Source organism: Malaya genurostris, chromosome 2 (genome assembly GCF_030247185.1).
Source record: "Malaya genurostris strain Urasoe2022 chromosome 2, Malgen_1.1, whole genome shotgun sequence".
Lineage (NCBI taxonomy): Eukaryota > Metazoa > Arthropoda > Insecta > Diptera > Culicidae > Malaya > Malaya genurostris.
The window spans coordinates 89,912,592-89,935,109 of NC_080571.1; the positions used below are offsets into that span (position 1 = coordinate 89,912,592).

General features: G+C 36.9%; 2 protein-coding genes across 2 annotated transcripts; one reads left to right on the top strand and one right to left on the bottom strand.

Moving 5' to 3' along the window:
- Nucleotides 1–4,664: 4,664 nt before the first annotated feature.
- Nucleotides 4,665–7,706, top strand: LOC131429716 (DNA repair protein XRCC1). The gene is made up of 5 exons (XM_058594029.1): nt 4,665–5,098; nt 5,154–6,548; nt 6,617–6,705; nt 6,822–7,370; nt 7,436–7,706. Exons 1-5 carry the CDS (start codon nt 5,048–5,050, stop codon nt 7,590–7,592), a joined length of 2,241 nt encoding a protein of 746 aa, XP_058450012.1. The 5' UTR covers nt 4,665–5,047; the 3' UTR covers nt 7,593–7,706.
- On the bottom strand, nt 7,640–8,829 carry LOC131429717 (26S proteasome non-ATPase regulatory subunit 8). Its single transcript, XM_058594031.1, has 3 exons — nt 8,560–8,829; nt 8,326–8,498; nt 7,640–8,265 (listed from the first exon to the last, which is right to left on the bottom strand). Exons 1-3 carry the CDS (start codon nt 8,656–8,658, stop codon nt 7,752–7,754), a joined length of 786 nt encoding a protein of 261 aa, XP_058450014.1. The 5' UTR covers nt 8,659–8,829; the 3' UTR covers nt 7,640–7,751.
- Nucleotides 8,830–22,518: the final 13,689 nt, after the last annotated feature.

Genomic DNA, 22,518 nt, shown 5'->3' on the forward strand with positions numbered 1-22,518 from the left:
TGAACCACCACGGTTAATATATGTGATGTATGACCTATATGACAGATAGGACCGAGCAATATTCAACCAAGGTATACACAACTCACAACCACGATGGTAAATGAACAGGTGGCAAATTTCTCCATGTGTGATTACACGATTATTTAATTTTAAGGATGTTATTATTTTAAGCACCATTTTTTTTTAAAGAAGAGGGTGGATGTGTGGGTACAAACGAATTCATAATGATCAATGCATAGCATGCCATGACAAATTGCGGTGGGTACAACTTCAACAGGTCAATCGCATTGTAAAAGAACTGTTTCACTCATTTCATCACGAACAACCATTCAGGTAAGAAGTGCACCGTACTGGGTGATTCCGTTTCCGATAAATAGTTATAAAATGCACATGCACGTATTCTAAACTTGAGTTACCACCTATCTACTCATTTTTGCGTTAAGGGACGAAATTGTCAAAACTTGAGTAATTTTTACTCAAAATAAGAAAAAAATATTTTGTTCAAAATTTGAGTAAGTTCAACTCAAAATTTGAGTTCCTTACTCTCAAAATGAAGAAACTTTTCTTCGTTATTTTCATATACAAAGTTATTCTTCTTTCGTTTGAATGGGCAAAATAGTGATTCAAAACCGTTTCCTTTTGAACGGTTTGGAGTCAAAATTAAATTATTTTAATACCCTTATGTTGGGCTTTTCACTAAGCATAATTGAAACCACAAAACAACGATGATTGACGTTGATTCATGTTTCCAAAATCGGATTTAGAAACGGCAATGGAAAACGACGTATTCTTGCATTCTTTATGTCGATAAAAATATTCCGAGAATGAAAACGCTCTGAACTGCAAGAAGTATTTTTTTCACTCAAATGTTTAAAAACTCAACGCTTACTCTAATGTATGAATAAATGCGAAAGAACTCATGACAATGAGTTTACTTTACTCAAACTCATACTCAAATTTTGACATATTGTTCCAGTTTATGAATTTGAGTAATCGCAACTCAAACCATGAGTTATGTTCAAAGAGCGTGTATGAAAATATCTGGCATCTCTGCCACCAACTCACGAATTATTTCAGCTGTTTTTCAAAGAAAGGCGAATCTTACATTGACAGCAAATAGAGCAAAACAACGATGAATGTTTCGACTATGGTTTCAAATCCTATTTGGAAATTATCGTATATTCTCAGATCAATTTTTGATTAGTCGATGAAATTTTTAAAAGACATGCAAATTTTACCACTTTCCTTCTATATCTACTGAATAAATGAACATAAAAAGAGTTTCGCCTTTTTTCGATTTGTTTACTTTTATGCTTCCTGTGTGAATTATGAAGTTCCGCCCTTGCGCATTTTCGTGAAATTGGTTGGTTTTTGCAACTAAGATAAAACTGCGGGTAATTTTGTCGTCTCATTTACTAATTCCAGTATTAAAAGGTTCATGAATCATCTAAAATAAAGAAAATAAATAGTTTCGCCCTTCCTTTCTAACAATTGAAGTATCACCCTATTTGTTGGCATGGAACACGGAGGGCGAAACTCACGTAAACAAATTGAATGACAGTTTCGCCCTTTATAGTTCTTTGAGTTACTAAGATTGAGATTTTTATATAATCCGAATTTTTAGGCAAAATTGTTGCATTTAGAAGCATTTATTGGTAGGTGAGAGAAACTCGATTTGTTTACTTTTGTAAGATTCGCCCTACTTTGAAAAACAGCTGATTTTAGCTTTTAATCAAATTTGACAGTTGAGCAATTATTCTGTCATCAAAAAAAATATTTTTGACTATTTGATAGTTATTTTCCACTGAGAACACTGAGAAAAATCATGAAAAGAAATTTCAATTTCAGATCTCTAAAATAAAATTCTTCTATGTAATTTCTTTTTATACTTTCAATCAATAACCAAATACAAAGTTTCAAGACATTGTCAAATGTAGTCAAGCTTTTCTTGAAGTTCTTCTTACGTCCTCTGTAGTGCAATCACTTGATATCATTTTATTTTCAGGGCAAAATAAACCTAAATAACTATCCCTCTGTCAGATAGCAGCACCGCATACCCATACAATCGACATGATATGTTGAATGTGATGCCGTGCGATGGCGTTACTGAAATAAAGATTAATTTCGCTTTAAGCTGACATGGTCTGTGAAAAATTAGTTATATCTACTCAATAGTAAGATATATTTACTCATCGTATGAGTCGTACTGACTCAATTTTAGTTTGAATGTAGTTCAATTACCATTGGCTTATTAGGTTTTCTACCGTCACTGTAAATCTAAATTTATTTGACAGTTAGCTGTACCATTTAGATGCTCTCAAGGAAACTTGGTTTACCGTAAGATACACATAAATGGTAAACGAGATGCACCTAGAAATGAATACTTCTGAATTACTCAGAAAGTTAATAGAAAAATTATCAATTATTTGGTGAAGTTTACTGGAAAATAAAAGCAAATAACCTTCTTCCCATATCTGGTTAAAAAGTATCTCAATAACTTACCTAGATTCTGCCTTTGTGCATTTTTTTGGATTCTTAGGCTGTGAACCAGTTCGTGGTTAATTTTAACTTTTGGTTAAAATCTGACACTTGAGTTTACACAGACCACCTTGGGCGCGGCGGGCAGATTTCCAGTCAGTCGGCTGGCTATGTCTGCCAGATATTTTTGCCGGAATTCTGCCAGAATTCTGGTAAAAGTCTGGCAACAATGCAACGACCGTTTCTGGCAGAGAATTTCGCCTAGTGGTTATTAACGGTTCTGTGTCTGTCGGATTGTCGGAATGTCTGGCAGACATAGCCTGCCGTCTGGGGGGAAATCTGCCCGCCGCGTACTAGTGGGCGGGGATCCATGATTATTTTCCGACACTGAAAAAAATCTTGCAATGAAAATTCTATAATAATTTATTAATTATTAATTCTTTAGTTGCAATTATTTTCAGTGGAAAATAAACCCAAGTCAGTTTTGCGGTTCATACTTTATAGAGAAATTGCTGACTGCAGATTTTTTTTCAGATTTACAGACCCTGTTTGCAGATACTTGAAATTTTTACCTGGCATCTCTGCTCGTGTGTCAGATTTCAACCAAAAGTTAAAATTAACCGCGAAATAGTTCACAGCCTTAGTAGAATGCACCCAAGATCATATAAAAGAGCTTGAGCTCAAAGTCTAGGTACATTATTGAGATACTGTTTAACCAGTTAATTAGATTAAGAAGATGATGTTTTGCTCGTATTTTCCAGTAAATTTAATCAAATACTAGATTACTTCTGTACTATTTTTCGCAGTTCCACATTAGAATTTCTTCCACTTGATGTCCCAAAACACTATCTGCTGCATTTAAGGTAATCCGACAAGTTAATGAGAATCGTCCCAAAATTCTCAATTTTCGTCCAATAAACAAGGTAAACCTAAAACAATTGTATTACTAATTGCTTATTTACGTTGCAATCAGCTGATTTTGAAGTTCCGGTTTTGATCTTATCAAAATGGCGTCGTGATGGCCGGGTTTTTGGTTCGATCACAGATTTTTGAAAAAAAAGGACCTGGCATCCTTGCGAAAGGTGCCAATTATGCGGATTCAACTGTAAATATTTTAACTCACGCGTTTTTTTTTTTAGAACGGCCAATAAGCCATCAACATTCACTTTGAAGAGTAATTTCGAATGACTCGGCAATCGCTGATAGTAAGTCATAATAGTAAACGGTAGAGAAAAGTTTTCTCTTTCGTCTGGTGTTAAATATATTACTCTAACTTTCATAGCTCGTTCTCAAAAAAAAAAGAACGCGTGAGCTGATTATTTTTCTTCCGATTTCAAATAGTCGAATTGTTTCGTATAGATATTTGTAGCTATCGAACTAATCTAATCAGAGATACCAGATATTTTCAAAGAAAATCTGTATTGCTTTGTATAAAAGATCTGTATTTATCTGTAATCGCTAATAAAATGAAATTTCTGCAATAAAATAATGCTCAAAGATGCCATTCCAATAGATTGTGGTTGAAGAATAACAGATTTAATGAGCATTCATTCTTCATATCTTCGTAGGTCATTGTCGCGCTCACTAGAATGTTCATCGACGAAATTTCATAGTTTTCTTGATTAGTTTGAAAATGTTTACTTCATACAACTCTCACCCGTAAAAAATAAACCATTGATTTTACATCAAAAACAACTGATTCACAATTAGATCTATTGGTTACAATACATTTTATTGTATCTTGGCAAGATAGTTTTCATTTCCAACCATTCAATATATTGTTTCTCCGATTCTGCAATTGAATTTATTGTACACGTGGTGTTTCAAACAATATGCAAACTGTACGTTTAATTGTTTCCCAAGAAAAAATGCATGAGAAAATTTCATGATTTGAATTGTTACGATACTTAACAACCTATACATTCTATTGTAAAAAGCATGTTCACAATTAATTGAATAGTGTATAACAATACATTAAAATATTTTTCAATGGTCAAAGCAAAATTTTGGAAGGTTTTGTAACAACAAATCGTATTGTTTTTCTACAATATTTTTTATTCGGGCAGTCTGACAATAAAGTTTCATGATGCCATGACTTACTTGAATATCAGTTCAAATTGGTTTTAAATTATAAATATATTTCAGTGTTCATCATCAAAAAGCTGCATAAATGATTCGTGATTTGTCCGTTGATTAAACATTTTTTATCTCGTCACTGAAATTAAATACTAATAGAAATTAGTATTTAATTGAATTAAATCTGTATGCGAATGTAAAAATCTGTATAATAAAGATAAGTCTGTATAAACGGCATCTCTGAATCTAATTGACCATCTTTAGAAAACTCGAGAAAATAATATTAAAATTTATTTTGAATCCTTTTATTAGTTGGCATCCCTGACACATAACAAAAACACCGGTGTGCAACGTTTTCCTGATTTTCCATGTATATTTTTTTGCAATTTCAAAGTTTTGATGTTTTTTACCAGAAAATAAAGTATTTGTTTTGGTTTGATGATACGTGCATATAACCTTGTGTTTTCAATACATATTCCATAAATTTGTTGAAATGCCTAGTATAGTAATTCAATCAATCGAGAGTTTCAGCAGTGAAGATACGGTATTACTATTTGTTTATTCAGAATGCAAATCATTAGAAATGAATCACCTTTCAGAACTATCCTGCTTTAAACCTTCTATCGAAAGACGCGCGCAAATGGAAATGTCGTGATCCGGGTGAGAAAACTGTCTACGTTGTATTACGTTTAGAAAAACCTTTAGTTATAAATGGAATCGATATCGGAAATGATCATTCTGCATTCATAGAAGTGTTGGTTGCAAAGAGCGGCCCAACTAATCCGGAGTTTAAAGAAATTCTGCTAACATCTTCTTTCATGACTCCAATTGAAAGTCGAAATTCTACTAATGTGAATCGTGTTCGATGTTTTACGCAGAATGCTCTCGTAGAGCCAGTTTCTCGTGGAAAATGGGATTTAGTGAAAATCATTTGCACGCAGCCGTTCAACAGCCGAGTGCAGTATGGTGTTACTTTCATTAAGCTGCACACATCCTTTACGGAAAAGAAGGATAAATCATTAGTACCCGAAAAATTTCAACAGCAAATAGTGTCGGAAGCTAACAGTGAATCTGACAAAAACCACGTACAAAAGCGAACAGAAGTACAAAAGCCAGAATTACCGAAAGTTGTAAAGTTGGGCCGATTTATCTTACGAGAAGATTCACCGGATTCGGACGGAGGGAGTACTTCAACGACCACGCTTTTTACAAGATGGAAAGAATCACGTGGAGATTTAGGAACACCTAAGGTAAACAAAGAAGTCAGTAGGGGGGCAACAATTTCAACCGCCGCTGCCATTCGCAATGCGTCAACTCCTTTGGCCATCAAGGAAAACCAGTCTAAATCTTTGGTGAAGAAAAACGTTATAACCCCTAGAGCAAAACCACAACTGTTTGATGACGATAGCGAAGATGAGGACATGAAACCATTAAACCGAAATCGAGATGCTTTGTTGTATGATAAGGAAGACGAAAAGTCTGACGACAAAATGGAAAAGAAGCTGGCGGAAGATCGAGCTCGGCAGCAGCGTGAAAAAGCTTCCAAAGAGAATTTTTTAAAACGGGATCGCTCGTTATCTGAGAAAAAAGAGAAATTGCACGATACTTCATCTTCAAAGTTTAAAGATTTCCTTTCAGAAAAGCCCTCAACTTCCTCCGGTAAACAAGACACAAAAATCATAGAATCTGAAAAGATTGCAACATCCTCTGCGCCGACTAAACCCCGCAATGATCCGAATATTTTCTCGAAGGGAAGTGATGATAAGACACCACGCGAGTCTAATGATATTAAGAGACGAGACGAACGGAAAAAGCGTCCTTCAGAATCACCGAAAGACAAATTTCGTCACGATGAGGAATCGAAAAAAAAGAAGTTGAAATTACAAACGAACACCGATGAAGAGGCGAACAACGTACACAAACGACTTTTCCCAACGTACAAGCCGTTCAACAAACTGCTAGAAAATGTCGTGTTGGTAATCAGTGGAATTCAGGTTGGAATAAGTTCAAGATTTGTGATGACATAAATTGATATGTGTCTATTGTCTGTACTGTCCTTCAGAATCCGGATCGAGCAAGTCTTCGCAGCCAAGCGTTGTCCATGGGAGCTAAATACAAATCGGATTGGGACTCCAGTTGCACACATCTGATGTAAGTTTGATAAGATTGTCATGATCTTGTGGTAACTAGAAACGTGTATCTAATTCGTAGACATAAAAAAAAATTCAATCACAATTGCGGCCATTTCTTTTTGGTTTGTTTTTCAGATGTGCATTCAAGAACACTCCGAAATACAACCAGGTGCACGGTCAAGGTAAAATCGTTAAAAAAGAGTGGATCGAACGGTGTCATTCATTGAGGAAACGAATTTCGTGGCGCAAGTTTGCATTGGATTCGGTTGATGCTGAGCAATCCGATTCGGAAGGTGAAATTATTGACATCAGTAACAAAGCATCGGGTGACAGTCAAAAAACGAAAGCCAGTGAAGACAAAGCTCCCGCAGAAACGGATGAAGAAGCATTGGCACACTATGACCTGGACGATGTGGTTATGGTTGAGCAACAAGCAGTAGACACATTCGAGATATCCGGATCTGACACAGAGGAAGAAATAGAGCGTGTTAAGAAGAAACAAAGTTTTAAAAATGAGAACATTGACAAGTTGTACGACAAAAGTACAGAGGATGAAGGTCCGAATTCTCCCGCCGACGTTTCAACGGAACTGAATTTCTTCAAGGGCAAAATTTTTTACTTGGACCCTGAAGTCGGTGCTGTCGATGTTATCAAGTTAGAGCGCTACGTAAAGATGTACAGAGGGTAAGAATACATCGCTCTTGAATTTGAATAAAGTTGAATATACTACTTCTGAATTTACTTTGCAGTACCATTACCGAAAATGTTTCCGAAGCTCATTATTTGGTAACGCGAAACAAAAAATCAATGGCAGCTAGTTTTACGGGAGAACTGATCAAACCCCTCTGGATCTACGAGTGCCACGATATGGAATGTCTCATACCTTCCGAGCGATACAGACTATGAAATGGAATTAAAACTTAATTATTGCTTCATGTATTACAACCCGACCGTTATGGTTCCATATTTATTCGTTATTTGTCCGATTTTAATCAATACAAAGATCTTTTCAAAACTGAACTTGCTGGCTTATTGGGGTTAGACATAGTAGAGAAATTTCCCAAGTTAGACAATCATCTCTAGCTCACGAGCGTAGAAAATAGCTTGCTCTGCCAGTTCCCTCGAAGGGATCGGTTCTTTGGGTTTAACAAGCTCACTAACAAAATGATAAAACCCATCGGGATTAAGCTTCCAACCTTTCTTTTCGCCAAATTGTTTGACTTCTTCCTTAGTTTTCAAATTCAGTCTCTTGGCTGCTTCCTGGAGAGAAACCTTCTCATATGAACTCTCCAAACAGGCACCGATCTCATCCCGCACTGTTTGCAGCAAAATGTCTATGAAGAAATTGTAGCTTTCTGCAGGTGCATTACCCTTGGCTTGGAAAATTTTGTTGTACCGTCCTTCCATGAAATACTGCTCTAGAGCTAGCGGGTGACGGATGTACTCGTTTGCCTGAATGATATCGGCTGGAAGAAGTTCCAACTCGGTATGAAATTCAGCCACACGGTTCTGTGATAGGAGGAACAGTAGATTCAACCCCAGAAGTTGATACTTGTTTTTTGATTCACCTATTTCATTCCTAAAACAAATTAATGACATTCACTAGTATTTCAAATTATCGAATTTAAAAAAAACCTACTTATAATCGTAATAGTAACATTTGAGTTGCGAAATATATCTTTCGAATGACAGGATGTTCTTCGTCGCCACACTGTACTCGACTCCTATTTCCAAAACGTCGCGTGCAATCAGTAGCTCCTGTTGCGATGCCGGACAATTGCTAGGTAGGTATGACAGTTCAGTAAGTGCGATCTAAATAAATATAAATGATTATCATATCATCGAATGATTTTATCCACAAAAAAGTAATTACTTTTAGTTTATCAAGCAGCGATCCACATAGCTTAAGGTTTATAGGACTCTTTGTCCACTCTGTTTTCAGCTGTTTATACAGACCCAACACGTTGTCCATGGCTGATGAATTAATGGGATAGTTTGCTTCTGTATTCGATACAATTGTTTCAGATTTGCGGAACCAACTACAAAATATCCAGTTTTAAAATGTGATTAACCAACTGAAAGAAAACTTCACAAAAATGAAATGTCATGCAGCTTGCGCTGTCGAACTATATTTTGAGCATTATAGACAAACGTCAAAATTTTCTGTTTCGTTTTCATTCACCACTTCGTACCGCTACAACAAAAGAAGCTTGTGCCGCTATCGAGCGATGATTATGAAAATCGCTTATGCTAATCAAACACGCCCAAACAACAATATTTGAAAATTGTTGTTTAATTGTAACTAAACATCACATCCTCTTTGCTAATTTATTTGGATCTGATTTTCGGTTCCAGAATCACAGCGTTAAAAGGAAAATAAAATTTTAAATTGTCATTTAGTTTTTTTACGGGTTATTTTTTCAAAAATCTGTGATTGAACCCAAAACCTGTCTGTGAAAATCTGTGATCGTTTTCCGTACTCCAATAGCAAAAAAAAGGTCTCACCACCCGTTTTCCGGACCATTTCAGGTGATCGAATTCAATTTAGTGAGCAAAAAAAAAAAAAGGTCTCACTACCAACACGCTCTGTACTTTTTGGTGCTGAACTGTACTCGATTTCCAAAATCTGTGAAAATCTGTGATTTCTTCAAGAATCTGTGAAAATCTGTGATCATTTTCAGAAATCTGTGAAAATCTGTGCACAAAACTCAAAATCTGTGAAACACAGATTAATCTGTGAACCTGACATCCCTGGGGCTAATAGTTCCATTTTCAACCGTTTCATAGATAACGTGCAATAGGGTGTAAATTTTTCTAGCAGCATCCTGCTAGTTGACGATATAAACTCAGAAACACCGGAATTAGTAGTAAAAACTTGTACGGTATTCTATTAAAAATGTTTCTCTTCGATTCTTGAAAGAAACCAAAGAGATTGTTCGTACATTAGTTAGTATAACCTACAGAATGAAACAGTTCTCAGATCGGGTAAATATTGAAAATCTGCGTATTAAAGTGATAAGAAATCGAAGCACAATGAAATGAAAAAGTCTTTAGAACCGAAATTAAAAGGAACCAAAATTTTATTTTGTCAGCGATATTTCATTTCTGCTTTAGATTTTCAGTCATAATTATGGAAACTCATAGCTCTGTGATCAGTGATTACACATACACTTGAAGAAGGCTATACCCTCTTATGTGATTTTCGGTCAAGATACAAGAATTCCGTGCAAATCACTTGTTACCTATGACAATCAGATGGCCACATGTCAATATTGCCAAAAAGCTGTTCACTACGGTAAGCCACCAACAACAGTGAAGCATCCCCTTGAACGAAACCATCCAACGTATCCCCTATAGAACAAAGTACACCAGCTGCAGTTAACAACTTACCATCCAACAAATTAGCAACTGCAAACAATGTACAACAAGACACATCTACAGCAACTAGCAACAAAATTAATAACAATACCACTGATGCGGCAATGGATGACGAGACGAACCGCGAACAAACTGCCCCTCAATCCTCGCAGGAGGGAAATGGAAGCTCCTCTCCCCCTAGAAAAAGGGTGACAACGAGATCCAATACAAAAAAATTATCTAAAAACTCAGCTCAATCGGCCACGTTTGCTTGTACGCAAATAGGCCTGAATAAAATATCTTTAAATAAATACGTTCGGTAATTGTTGAACTGTCAAACAACTACCGTAAACTGTAAACCAAATGGATCTAACAGATTGTTCGGTAATTTTTGCTTGTTTGTTTTCCTTTGGTTAAATTCTGGATTTTTGGATTTCAAAAAACAACACATATTCACAAAAACGAATGGATAAAATGGTTTTATTCCACTTGAAATTTAAAAAGTGTTAGATGTTCCGACTGACCGGAATTATGAGCGCCTTCCAAAACACTGCACAATCCGTCGAGTTCAACAAAAATTACCCTTGAACGATTTGTGTTGGCAGCAAGTGGACAAGTGATACAAATTTTTTTTTCTGCCTATAAGTAAACAAAAAGCTGTTAGTGGCTCTAATGTCTTAAAAACTTTTATCACCTGTACCTCAATCCATTCGATCAACCCTTCAACATTTTTCTCGTTTGGTTAATAAAAAAAAACCCTGAATATTTTAATAACTGTTTGACTGTTGGTTTCAAGACAATCAGTTTTCACAGAAGTTCGGTTATTGGAAGATAACTTTACCAAACGGACAGTACGATTTAAACCGTATTCGGCGACTATTCAGGTTTACCGTATCAATTGTATATCTAATACAGAATTCTGTAATGAAAATTTACGTTAAACTGATCGTTCGGTGAAAATTTGCATAATTGTTGTAAAATAAAACCCATGTACCGAAATATCGGTTATTTCTATAGATTACCGAAAGATCTCGTCAAAAATATAACCGAACAAAGAAATTAAATCTTAGTGTGTATGGACATAAAAGATGAATATTTAACTTTTCTCATTATTTTCTGTGTAACGGTTTTTTTTTCCATAAATACGTTTATTTCTTAAGGCAGTTTACATAAGTTTTTCTTCGCCGTAGCATCACTTTTACATAATATTCTTATCCTAATTTAATTCTAACATAGTCACAACGTTTTGAATTTATTAAAACATATTCTCTTATAGCTTAAATATCATCTTAGGTAACTCGTCATTAATTATGAAATCTACTCGGAAATATTATTTGAACCAAACGATTAATTTCTATAAATTATAAAAAAAAGCTGTTATTTTCAGACATTTTGTTGATAATTTCATAAACTGTTTCGAGTTTGTTTGTATCATTACATAATTTTTATTCTAATTTAGCTATTGGTTGAACTCATGGACGCAGCTGGGATCAGAACTAAGTCTTAAAAGGGGCCTTTATTAAATTGAAACTCCAATTTTCTTTATGAAATGATAAATAAGTTTCATGTATGAAAGGTCACGACAAGCAAGAATGTCTCGAACTGGGATATTGGATAGTCTACCTTGGGTACGCAAAGAATTTATTAGTTGAGATCTGACATCACGATACTCCACGCATGTCCAAACGACATGATCAATATCCCGATAACCTTCTCCGCAAGCACAATGATTAGTCTCGGAGAGCCCAATTCGAAAGAGATGTGCATCTAACGTGTAGTGATTGGACATGAGTCTGGACATCACACGAATGAAATCCCTACTCACATCCAGTCCCCTGAACCATGCCTTTGTCGATATTTTCGGAATAATTGAGTGCATCCACCGACCCAGATCATCTCTATCCCAAGATGCTTGCCAGCTGGCAAGTGTTCTTTGGCGAGACGAGCTATAGAATTCGTTGAAAGCAATCGGTCGCTCATAAATTTTACCCTCAATAGCACCACGTTTGGCTAAAATATCGGCTCTTTCATTGCCAGGAATGGAGCAATGAGCCGGGACCCAGACTATAGTGATTAGATAATTATTGTTCAATATGTCGTTCAGGCACTGTTTTATTTTGCCCAGGAAAAACGGCTCATTTTTGCCAGCAGCGTTTGAGCGAATGGCTTCAATTGCACTCAGACTATCTGTGAAGAGGAAATAATGGTTTGGAGATAATGTGACGATTACACTCAAACTATAATGAACTGCTGCTAGCTCTGCTATATAAACAGATGCAGGTTCTTGAAGCCTAAATGAGGCCGAAACATTATTGTTGAACATACCAAACCCTGTCGCTTCTTCAATTCGCGATCCGTCCGTATAAAACATTTTCTCAGAGTCAATATGCCTGAACTTACTTGAAAATATTTTTGGGATTTCCGTCGAGCGTAGATGATCCGGGATTCCATGCACTTCACGCTGCATGGATGTATCGAAAAATAAAGTTGAGTCAGGGGCACTTAGGATGCTGACACGGATAGGAATATATCTTGAAGGGTTGATTTCCTGTGACATATGGTTAAAATATACTGTCATAAATTTTGTTTGAGATCGAAGCTCGACTAGTCGTTCGAAATTATTAATTACCATGGGATTCAGCACCTCACATCTTATTAGCAGGCGTGATGAAAGCTCCCAAAATCGATCTTTTAATGGAAGAACTCCCGCCAGAACTTCAAGACTCATTGTATGTGTCGAATGCATGCAGCCTAAGGCAATTCGCAAACAACGGTACTGAATTCGCTCAAGTTTGATAATATGAGAGTTTGCAGCGGAACGAAAACAAACGCATCCATATTCCATCACTGAAAGTATCGTTGTTTGATACAATTTTATTAGATCTTGCGGATGAGAACCCCACCAAGATCCTGTTATTGTTCGAAGAAAATTTACTCTTTGTTGGCATTTCGTTATCAGATACCTAATGTGTCCTCCCCACGTGCATTTGGAATCGAACCACACCCCGAGGTATTTAAAAGTTAAAACCTGTTGGATCATTCTTCCCATCATATGGAGCTGAAGCTGCGCGGGATCATGCTTTCTTGAAAAGACGACTAACTCTGTTTTCTCCGCAGAGAATTCGATACCAAGATGAACAGCCCAAACGGACAAGTTATCTAAGGTATCTTGCAATGGTTTATGCAGATCAATAGCTTTGGGCCCAGTAACTGAAACCACGCCATCATCTGCCAATTGTCTTAGTGTACATGGGGTTACTAGACAGCTGTCAATGTCATTCACGTAAAAATTATAGAGGAGCGGACTGAGGCATGAGCCTTGCGGGAGACCCATGTAGCTAATTCTGAATGTTGCCAAATCGCCATGTGAAAAATGCATGCGTTTCTCTGACAAAAGGTTGTGCAAATAATTATTTATAACCGCTGGGAGTCCATGTTGGTGGAGCTTGTCTGAAAGAACATCAATGGAAACTGAATCAAATGCTCCTTTAATGTCTAAAAATACAGATGCCATTTGTTGCTTTTGAGCGAAGGCAATTTGGATGTCAGACGAAAGTAATGCAAGGCAATCATTCGTCCCTTTATTTCTACGGAAGCCAAACTGAGTATCTGACAACAAACCGTTCGTCTCGACCCAAGTGTCGAGACGTCGTAGAATAATTTTTTCGAACAATTTTCTGATGCAGGACAACATCGCAATGGGTCTATATGAGTTGTGATTGGAAGCTGGTTTCCCCGGCTTTTGAATGGCGATAACTTTCACTTGTCTCCAGTCAGGTGGAACAATATTTTGCTCAAAAAACTTGTTGAACAATTCCAACAAACGTCTTTTTGCGAGGTCGGGCAGATTCTTCACCAAGTTGAATTTAATTCTGTCCAACCCAGGGGCGTTATTGTTACAAGACAAGAGTGCTATAGAAAATTCCATCATTGAAAATGGGTTATTAATAAAACCATTATTTGGAGGAGATTCCCGTATAATGCTCTGCGTAGGAACAGAATCTGGGCAAACTTTCCTAGCAAAGTCAAATATCCATCGGTTCGAGTATTCATCACTCTCATTGCCCACGTTACGATTCCTCATTCGTCTGGCCGTATTCCAAAGAGTGCTCATTGAGGTTTCTCTTGACAAACCTTCGACAAAATGTCTCCAATAGCTACATTTTTTGGCTCGAAGTATGCTCTTGTACTTGGTTTCTAAAACCATAAGTTTTTCAAAATTCTGAGGAGTTCCTCTTCCCCGTTTTAGAAACGTCTTGCAAGCATTTTGTTTTGCGAGTTTAGCCTCTGAGCACTCTTTGTCCCACCAGGGGTTGGGAGGCCTTCTGTTAGTCGTTGGCCCAGGAAAGCGTTTAGTTTGGGATTGTTCTGCGGCCTCCAGAATCGAACAAACGAGGAAGTCATATTCTTCAAGTGGAGGGAGCTCTTCCATTGAATTCAAAATACTAGAGATACTACTTTGGTATTTAATCCAGTCGATATTTTTTGTCAAATCATATGGAATACTAGCTGAAGTAGCAATGCAATTGCTATTGCTAATTGAGATGATGATTGGTAAATGATCGCTACCGTGTAAATCAGGCAATATTTTCCAGGTGCAATCTAGTCGAATTGATGTTGAGCAAAGAGATAGATCTAATGCACTTGGGCGTGCAGGAGGTCTTGGGATCCGTGTCATGCTACCCATATTTAATACCGTCATGCTAAAATTGTCACAAATGTTTTGTATTAAAGATGATCTGCTATCATTGTAAACGGAACCCCACATCATTCCGTGCGAATTTAAATCCCCCAGAATCAATCGTGGAGCAGGAAGGGCTTCAACCATTTCATTAAGCTGTCGCTGTCCAACTTGTGCTTTTGGAGGAATATAAACCGAAGCTATGCAGATATCTTTGCCTTTAATGTTTATTTGGCAAGCAACAACTTCTATACTAGAAGTTGAAGGGATGTTTAATCTATAAAAGGAATAGCATTTCTTAATTCCCAAAAGCACTCCACCATACGGAGAGTCTCTATCGAGACGTATAATCACAGACTAACAGACATGACAGTATGAGTAAATTCTTATAAAAAAAATTTTTCGTTATGCACTAGCTCCACCTATATTGTACTGCGCGAACTATTTACTATTTGTACACCCCTTGTGTTATGTAAAAGTTTTTTTACTAGTTGGTTTCCCCTCGTTTGTCAACACCGATCAGCTGCTTGCAGTGATGCCTGATTTAATCAAAATATTTGAAAATGAATCGTTACAATAAATTATTGGATTACGTTGATAATATATTTAACTTTTTCGCGATGTTGGAAGGTAACCATTTATTTGACTCAACGTTGTTCATCTAGACTATTTTTTATTGTGTTGGTAGTTATCACCCGAAATTAAGTGGCGGCAGACCAGAAGCAAGTAAATATTGTAACAAAACGGGTTCGATTTTGTCTTGCGTTGGAGGATGAGAAGTAGGCACAATTATGTATATAGTTTTGGCAATATGTATTAAATCTGTATCCTGCATGAAATTCGCATGGACGTATACAAATCAATACATTATAGGTAATTCTGTATGAATGGCAACTCTGTTGGTAAATGAAAAAATAAACACAGTCTAGATGACAGACAGGATGTTTTTGATAGGGTAACGTGGCGCCATCATGACACATGTGAGTACTGTCCCAAATAAAGGAATATTCGAAATGACCGTTAAAATGATTGAAGAATCTAATTTGAGTGTCCTGTCTGTTAGTCTGTGGTATAATGTTAAAATCATTAAAATTTAAAGCTATGTTTGAAGTAAGCCATGTTTCGCATAAAGCAAATACATCACATTTTTGACTATGCAATAAAATTTTAAATGAATCAAGTTTTGGCATGATGCTTCGACAATTCCACTGCAGGACAGTGATTGTATCATTTGCGGCGGGTGATAAATTATCCATCAAAAGATACAAAACCTGAGACAATTGGCCATTGAGCTGATAACTGCTTCAAAAAATTTCTAGCTATTGGAAGGAATGCCATTATGAGGGTCTTTAAGGGTTCAGATATATTGAATGCTGAGAAAATCCATTCAACAATTTCCGAAAACTTCAGTAATCCTGTTGGTGGCTGTGAAATGGAGCCCACAGGATTATTACCTTTTTCTGTGCTAGATCCTGGATTGGTTTGTGAATTTGACAAACCAGGAGGCACAGTCTTTGGTTTTGACTTTTTTTGTTTAACACGGGGATCTTTTTGTCGTGAATACGACTTACTTTACTATGGGGTGCCTTTTCAAAATTTACCCTCTGAGAGAGTGATAAGTTTTTGATCGTGAATATCTCTTGTTGTATCTAACGAATCAACATAATTTTTGCTACATGCCATCGGAAATATGATCACAATTTTATGATAAAATTTTCAGTTGTGTGACATAATCTCAAATAGTTCAAAATTAAACTTTTCTGAAATGTTTGGTATAAACGAGTATCAAAGAGGATAATTCATATGGCGCGTTTGCCTTTCTCGTATTTTGAAAGCTCATAGCTCAGTGATCTGTGGAAGGATTTATATAATCTAACTACCAATAGAATCGAAATTTTTCAACTTAAACGTGTATAGCAAGAGCATTGAAGTATTTCAATAGTACACTATTGAAAAACCTATCTCATTTGACCCATGTCAACACCAGCCAATCAGAACGCGTTCTGAGGAAGAGAAGAAAATAGCTGCTGCTGTACAACAAATCGTTCAAGAAAAATGTTTCCAAAAGTGGTGAATATCGTAGTGAGTTCCTCAATTTGGTCCTTCTGAATGCTAGAAACGAATCCCTACAGCATATTGATAGTCTCTTTCAATAAATTATGCAAATCCGAAATGAAATAATCGACATTGAAATTCTATATGCGGCTATTTTTATAGCCGTTAGGACCGCCCATTAGTGAAAAAGCTACAAACGAAATCACATAAAAGGAAATCTCTTAACAAAAATTGAATCAGTTTGGATTCTATCGCCACTGCGAGCAGATGTGTTTTGTGTCGTCTGCACAGCTAGTTTCGCTTTCGACAAGAGCGATTACGTCACAGCTGCCAGTCATTTCGATGGATGAAAAAGCAACGTTGGAGAGCATTATAAAAAATCAGCCGTTCTAATGGCTCTAAAATTTTTCTAAAGAACTATTAGGATTTGTTTTTCGCAAATCGCAGGTAATTATCCTCAGTTTAGTGCAAATCAAGAACAATTTGGTTAGATTTGTGCACTTTTCGCTGTGTGAAATTCACAGTAATCGAGATCAAGTGAAGCCTTTTTTTGCGAAAAATGTTCCGAGTTTAATATCGTAGAGAATTACGCAATTTGACCCTTCTGAATGTTGGAAATGAATCCCTACAGCATATTGATAGTTTTTTTTCAATAAATTATGCAAATCCGAAATGAAATAATCGACATTGAAATTCTATATGCGGCTATTTTTATAGCCGTTAGGACCGCCCATTAGTGAAAAAGCTACAAACGAAATCACACAAAAGGAAATCTCTTAACAAAAATTGAATCAGTTTGGATTCTATCGCCACTGCGAGCAGATGTGTTTTGTGTCGTCTGCACAGCTAGTTTCGCTTTCGACAAGAGCGATTACGTCACAGCTGCCAGTCATTTCGATGGATGAAAAAGCAACGTTGGAGAGCATTATAAAAAATCAGCCGTTCTAATGGCTCTAAAATTTTTCTAAAGAACTATTAGGATTTGTTTTTCGCAAATCGCAGGTAATTATCCTCAGTTTAGTGCAAATCAAGAACAATTTGGTTAGATTTGTGCACTTTTCGCTGTGTGAAATTCACAGTAATCGAGATCAAGTGAAGCCTTTTTTTGAGAAAAATGTTCCGAGTTTAATATCGTAGAGAATTCCGCAATTTGACCCTTCTGAATGCTGGAAATTAATCCCTACAGCATATTGATAGTTTTTTTCAAAAAATTTTGCAAATCCGAAATGAAATAATCGACATAAAAATTCTGTATGCGGCTATTTTTATAGCCGTTAGGACCGCCCATTAGTGGAAAAGCTACAAACGAAATCAAATAAAAGGAAATCTCTTAACAAAAATTGAATCAGTTTGGATTCTATCGCCACTGCGAGCAGATGTGTTTTGTGCCGTCTGCACAGCTAGTTTCGCTTTCGACAAGAGCGATTACGTCACAGCTGCCAGTCATTTCGATGGATGAAAAAGCAACGTTGGAGAGCATTATAAAAAATCAGCCGTTCTAATGGCTCTAAAATTTTTCTAAAGAACTATTAGGATTTGTTTTTCGCAAATCGCAGGTAATTATCCTCAGTTTAGTGCAAATCAAGAACAATTTGGTTAGATTTGTGCACTTTTCGCTGTGTGAAATTCACAGTAATCGAGATCAAGTGAAGCCTTTTTTTGCGAAAAATGTTCCGAGTTTAATATCGTAGAGAATTACGCAATTTGACCCTTCTGAATGCTGGAAATGAATCCCTACAGCATATTGATAGTTTTTTTTCAATAAATTATGCAAATCCGAAATGAAATAATCGACATAAAAATTCTGTATGCGGCTATTTTTATAGCCGTTAGGACCGCCCATTAGTGAAAAAGCTACAAACGAAATCACATAAAGGAAACTCTTAACAAAAATTGAATCAGTTTGGATTCTATCGCCACTGCGAGCAGATGTGTTTTGTGTCGTCTGCACAGCTAGTTTCGCTTTCGACAAGAGCGATTACGTCACAGCTGCCAGTCATTTCGATGGATGAAAAAGCAACGTTGGAGAGCATTATAAAAAATCAGCCGTTCCAATGGCTCTAAAATTTTACTAAAGAACTATTAGGATTTGTTTTTCGCAAACCGCAGGTAATTATCCTCAGTTTAGTGCAAATCAAGAACAATTTGGTTAGATTTGTGCACTTTTCGCTGTGTGAAATTCACAGTAATCGAGATCAAGTGAAGCTTTTTTTTGCGAAAAATGTTCCGAGTTTAATATCGTAGAGAATTACGCAATTTGTCCCTTCTGAATGCTGGAAATGAATCCCTACAGCATATTGATAGTTTTTTTTTTCAATAAATTTGCAAATGCGAAATAAAATAATCGACATTAATATTCTGTATGCGACTATTTTTATAGCCGTTAGGACCGCCCATTAGTGAAAATGCTACAAACGAAATCACGTAAAAGAAAGCTCCTAACAAAAATCTAATCAGTTTGGATTCTATCGCCAATGCGAGCAGATGTATTTTGTGCCGTTTGCAAAGCTAGTTTCGCTTCCGATAAGAGTGATTACGTCACAGCTGCCAGTCATTTCGATGGATGAATAAGCATCGTTGGAAAGCATTATAAAAAATCAGCCGTTCTAATGGCTCTAAAAGTTTTCTGAAGAACTATTAGGATGTGTTGTTCGCAAATCGAAAGAAAATATCCTCAGTTTAGTGCAAATGTAGAACAGTTTGGTTAGATTCTTGCACTTTTCGCTGTGTGAAATTCACAGTAATCGAGATCAAGTGAAGCCTTCTTTGTTTTTGCGAAAAATGTGGAAAAGGGGAATGCTTGCATAATTCATACAATTGATCAACTATTTGATATTCGGAAGTGTTAAGGAACATGTCATTTGTTTTCGTATTCACGACATCCAGTTATGTCTCTGACATTACCCACCCGCCTTTTTTGAAGATGAAACTTTAGGTGTCTTTTTTGGTAATTTGGAAGAAGACTTCTTTCTCTTAACTGACCCTTGGGTAGTAGAGGTGCGCATAACAGCTCATTTTGGTGAACAGCTCCGAACCGATCAGCTCACCAAAGGGAATCGATTCGATGTATCAGCTCATCAGCTCTTTTAGTTTGAACTTAAGGTTCATTTTGTGCGCCGTTTTTCTTATGCACCGGTTTTCTTTCATATGCATGATCGAAATTGAATCATTGATTTGCAATGATGCAATAAGTGCAATGCAAATTAATTTATTTTTGACTGATGTCGACTAAATTGAATCTCTTAAAGAGCCGAAGATCCGATCAGCTCGTAGCGTGTTCCCTTCGTCATAACGCAGTGAACTGGGTAGCAAATGAGTGAGCTGATGAGCTGCGGATCTTTTGAAAAGAGCTGTGAGCTGTCAGCTCACTTCAATGATTCGATTCACTGGAACAGCTCAGGAGCGAATTGCCCATCTCTATTGGGTAGTGATAAACGAATTACCTTCACTATTTTCGTCAGAGTCAGAGTCCTCTGGTTCCTCTAGATTTGAAAACCCGTTTTCGGTTTCCAAAGGGGGGACATCAATGACCGTTTTAAGCATTTCTGCATATGTGCGCTTAGACCGTGCTTTTAAAGAAAGCTTAATTTTGTCTTTGTGCACTTTAAATGCAGTGCATACTGAAATATCCTCATGAGGACTTTCCCCACAATAAATACATTTTTCAATTTCCTTGTTGCAATCATTATCTTTATGAGGTCCTTCACACTTAATACATTTTGGTTTATTGCTACAGTAAGTAGCTGTGTGTCCGAATTTTTTGCAGTTCGTACAATTCATTACATTTGGAACAAAAAGCCGAACAAGGAGGCGAATTTTATCGACATAGACATGGGACGGCAACGCAGATCCGGCAAATGTCACTCGAAACGAGTCTGATGGGCGATAAACTTTTTTTCCCTCTTCATAAACTACTGAGTACAGTTGATTGCACTCCAGTATTTTCACACCCTCAAGCATAGAGTTCTTGAAACGACCAACACCATGCTTGAGTAAATCATCTACCGAAAGACTCGCTTCGGTAACAACACCGTCAATTTCGACATCTTTGGAGGGTATGTAAACTTTATACTCTTTATTGAAATGTTCCGAAGAGACAATATCATTCGCGTGTTTCAAATTATTTACCACAACACGAATTTTATCGTTATTTACTTTTATGATCTCTTTGATTGAAGAGAATCGTGATGTCAAACCTTTAGAAATTTGGTAAATGTTTAATGGCTTTGATATACGTCTAAAAAAGACTATCCAAGGCCCAGAAGAGCCCTCCTGATATTTTTTCGTTCGTGGGGGTATAGGATTCATGCTAGGATTTAGGTCCATGGATTCATCCATCACATTAAAATTTTTAATCAAACTTTAAAGTAAAAAATGAAACCAACACTACACAGTACTCAATCAAAAGGAAAGGAAAAAACTTCTACCTTGAAATTGTTGTCTATCTCCGTTGCACTGCCGTGTAGATCCTCGTTGCTCTAGATGTTCTTGTTGGATGCTGATTGTTGGATGTGATGCTACTGCTACCTGACATCCAGCACCACTCGATTTCCGATTTACTTTTGTCTTCGCCAGCTGCAACCAGCGCAGGTCACCGGTGTATACCTGCGTGTTGTATGGCAGTGGAAAGACCGAGTTGTCTTCTCTCCTTCTTCCTTGTGCTCCGCACCGATATGCTTCTTCACCGAAGTGCCTTCGCACCGGTGTGCCTTTGCACTCTCCTGCTTCTGTGTGCCTTTGCACTCTTCTTCTTCAATGTGCCTTTGCACTCTCCTGCTCAGCACTTGTGGCTGTATATTGTGGCCTGGGTAGAGCTTGGGAAACGCCCTTTGTTGTTTCCTTCACCAGCTTGGCCCAGCACTAGGGCTCTCTTATGCAGCACGATTTTACGTTTTAACGGCTGCTGCCAACAGGTCTCTACCTGTAGTTCAACCGTTGTCGTATTTAACGCGTGTAAACTAACCAGCGTTATTAAACTGTACGCTTCTATACACAACCTTCTCGGTTGAACGGCTATTACTGAATGTGTGTAACGGTTGTCGAAGTAAGACATACGGGAGAGCAACATCGAAAACCTCAAGCTTTTGGAATGAAGCGAGCAGAGCAATTCCAGGAATGAGTAGACGAAAAAGTGACAAAATCAGAATTGACCTTCTCCGATGTATATGAAACTTTGCACATGGCTTCAGTATGGCAAACCATAAGTTTTGAACCAATGGAGAGGTCAATCCGATTCACGACTGATTTTTAAAAAGGGCGTATGTATTTTTGCATTTCACAAAAATTGCCTTTTTCAAAATGGCGTTCAGGAAGAAGTTGTAGAGAATGGATTGGGCACTCTAAAAAAATATACGCTATATTTTTTTGATAATTTTTATTTTAAAGCTGTTATTAAAACCTACATATTGATGGCTATCCCATCCGTGCCTTTTGAAAAATGAAGAAGTTACAGCTAAAACAATTTACGGGTGCATGCAAATGATCAAGTTCTTCTCGTTGTGATTCGGAAACCGTTCATCGTACAAAAATGGCGTCCAGATTATCTTTCAACGAGAACTTGAAATTTCGAATATATCTGTAAATTGTTTCAGCTGCGGTTTCGAAAGTAACTGCAATAGTGGAACTCACTTCGTTTTCACAGAGATTTTGTTTTCAAGAATCAAGCTAAATTATTTTGCAAAAATCCACACATTTATATATGTGGATATGAGAGATATGAGAAAGGTATAAAAAATCCGG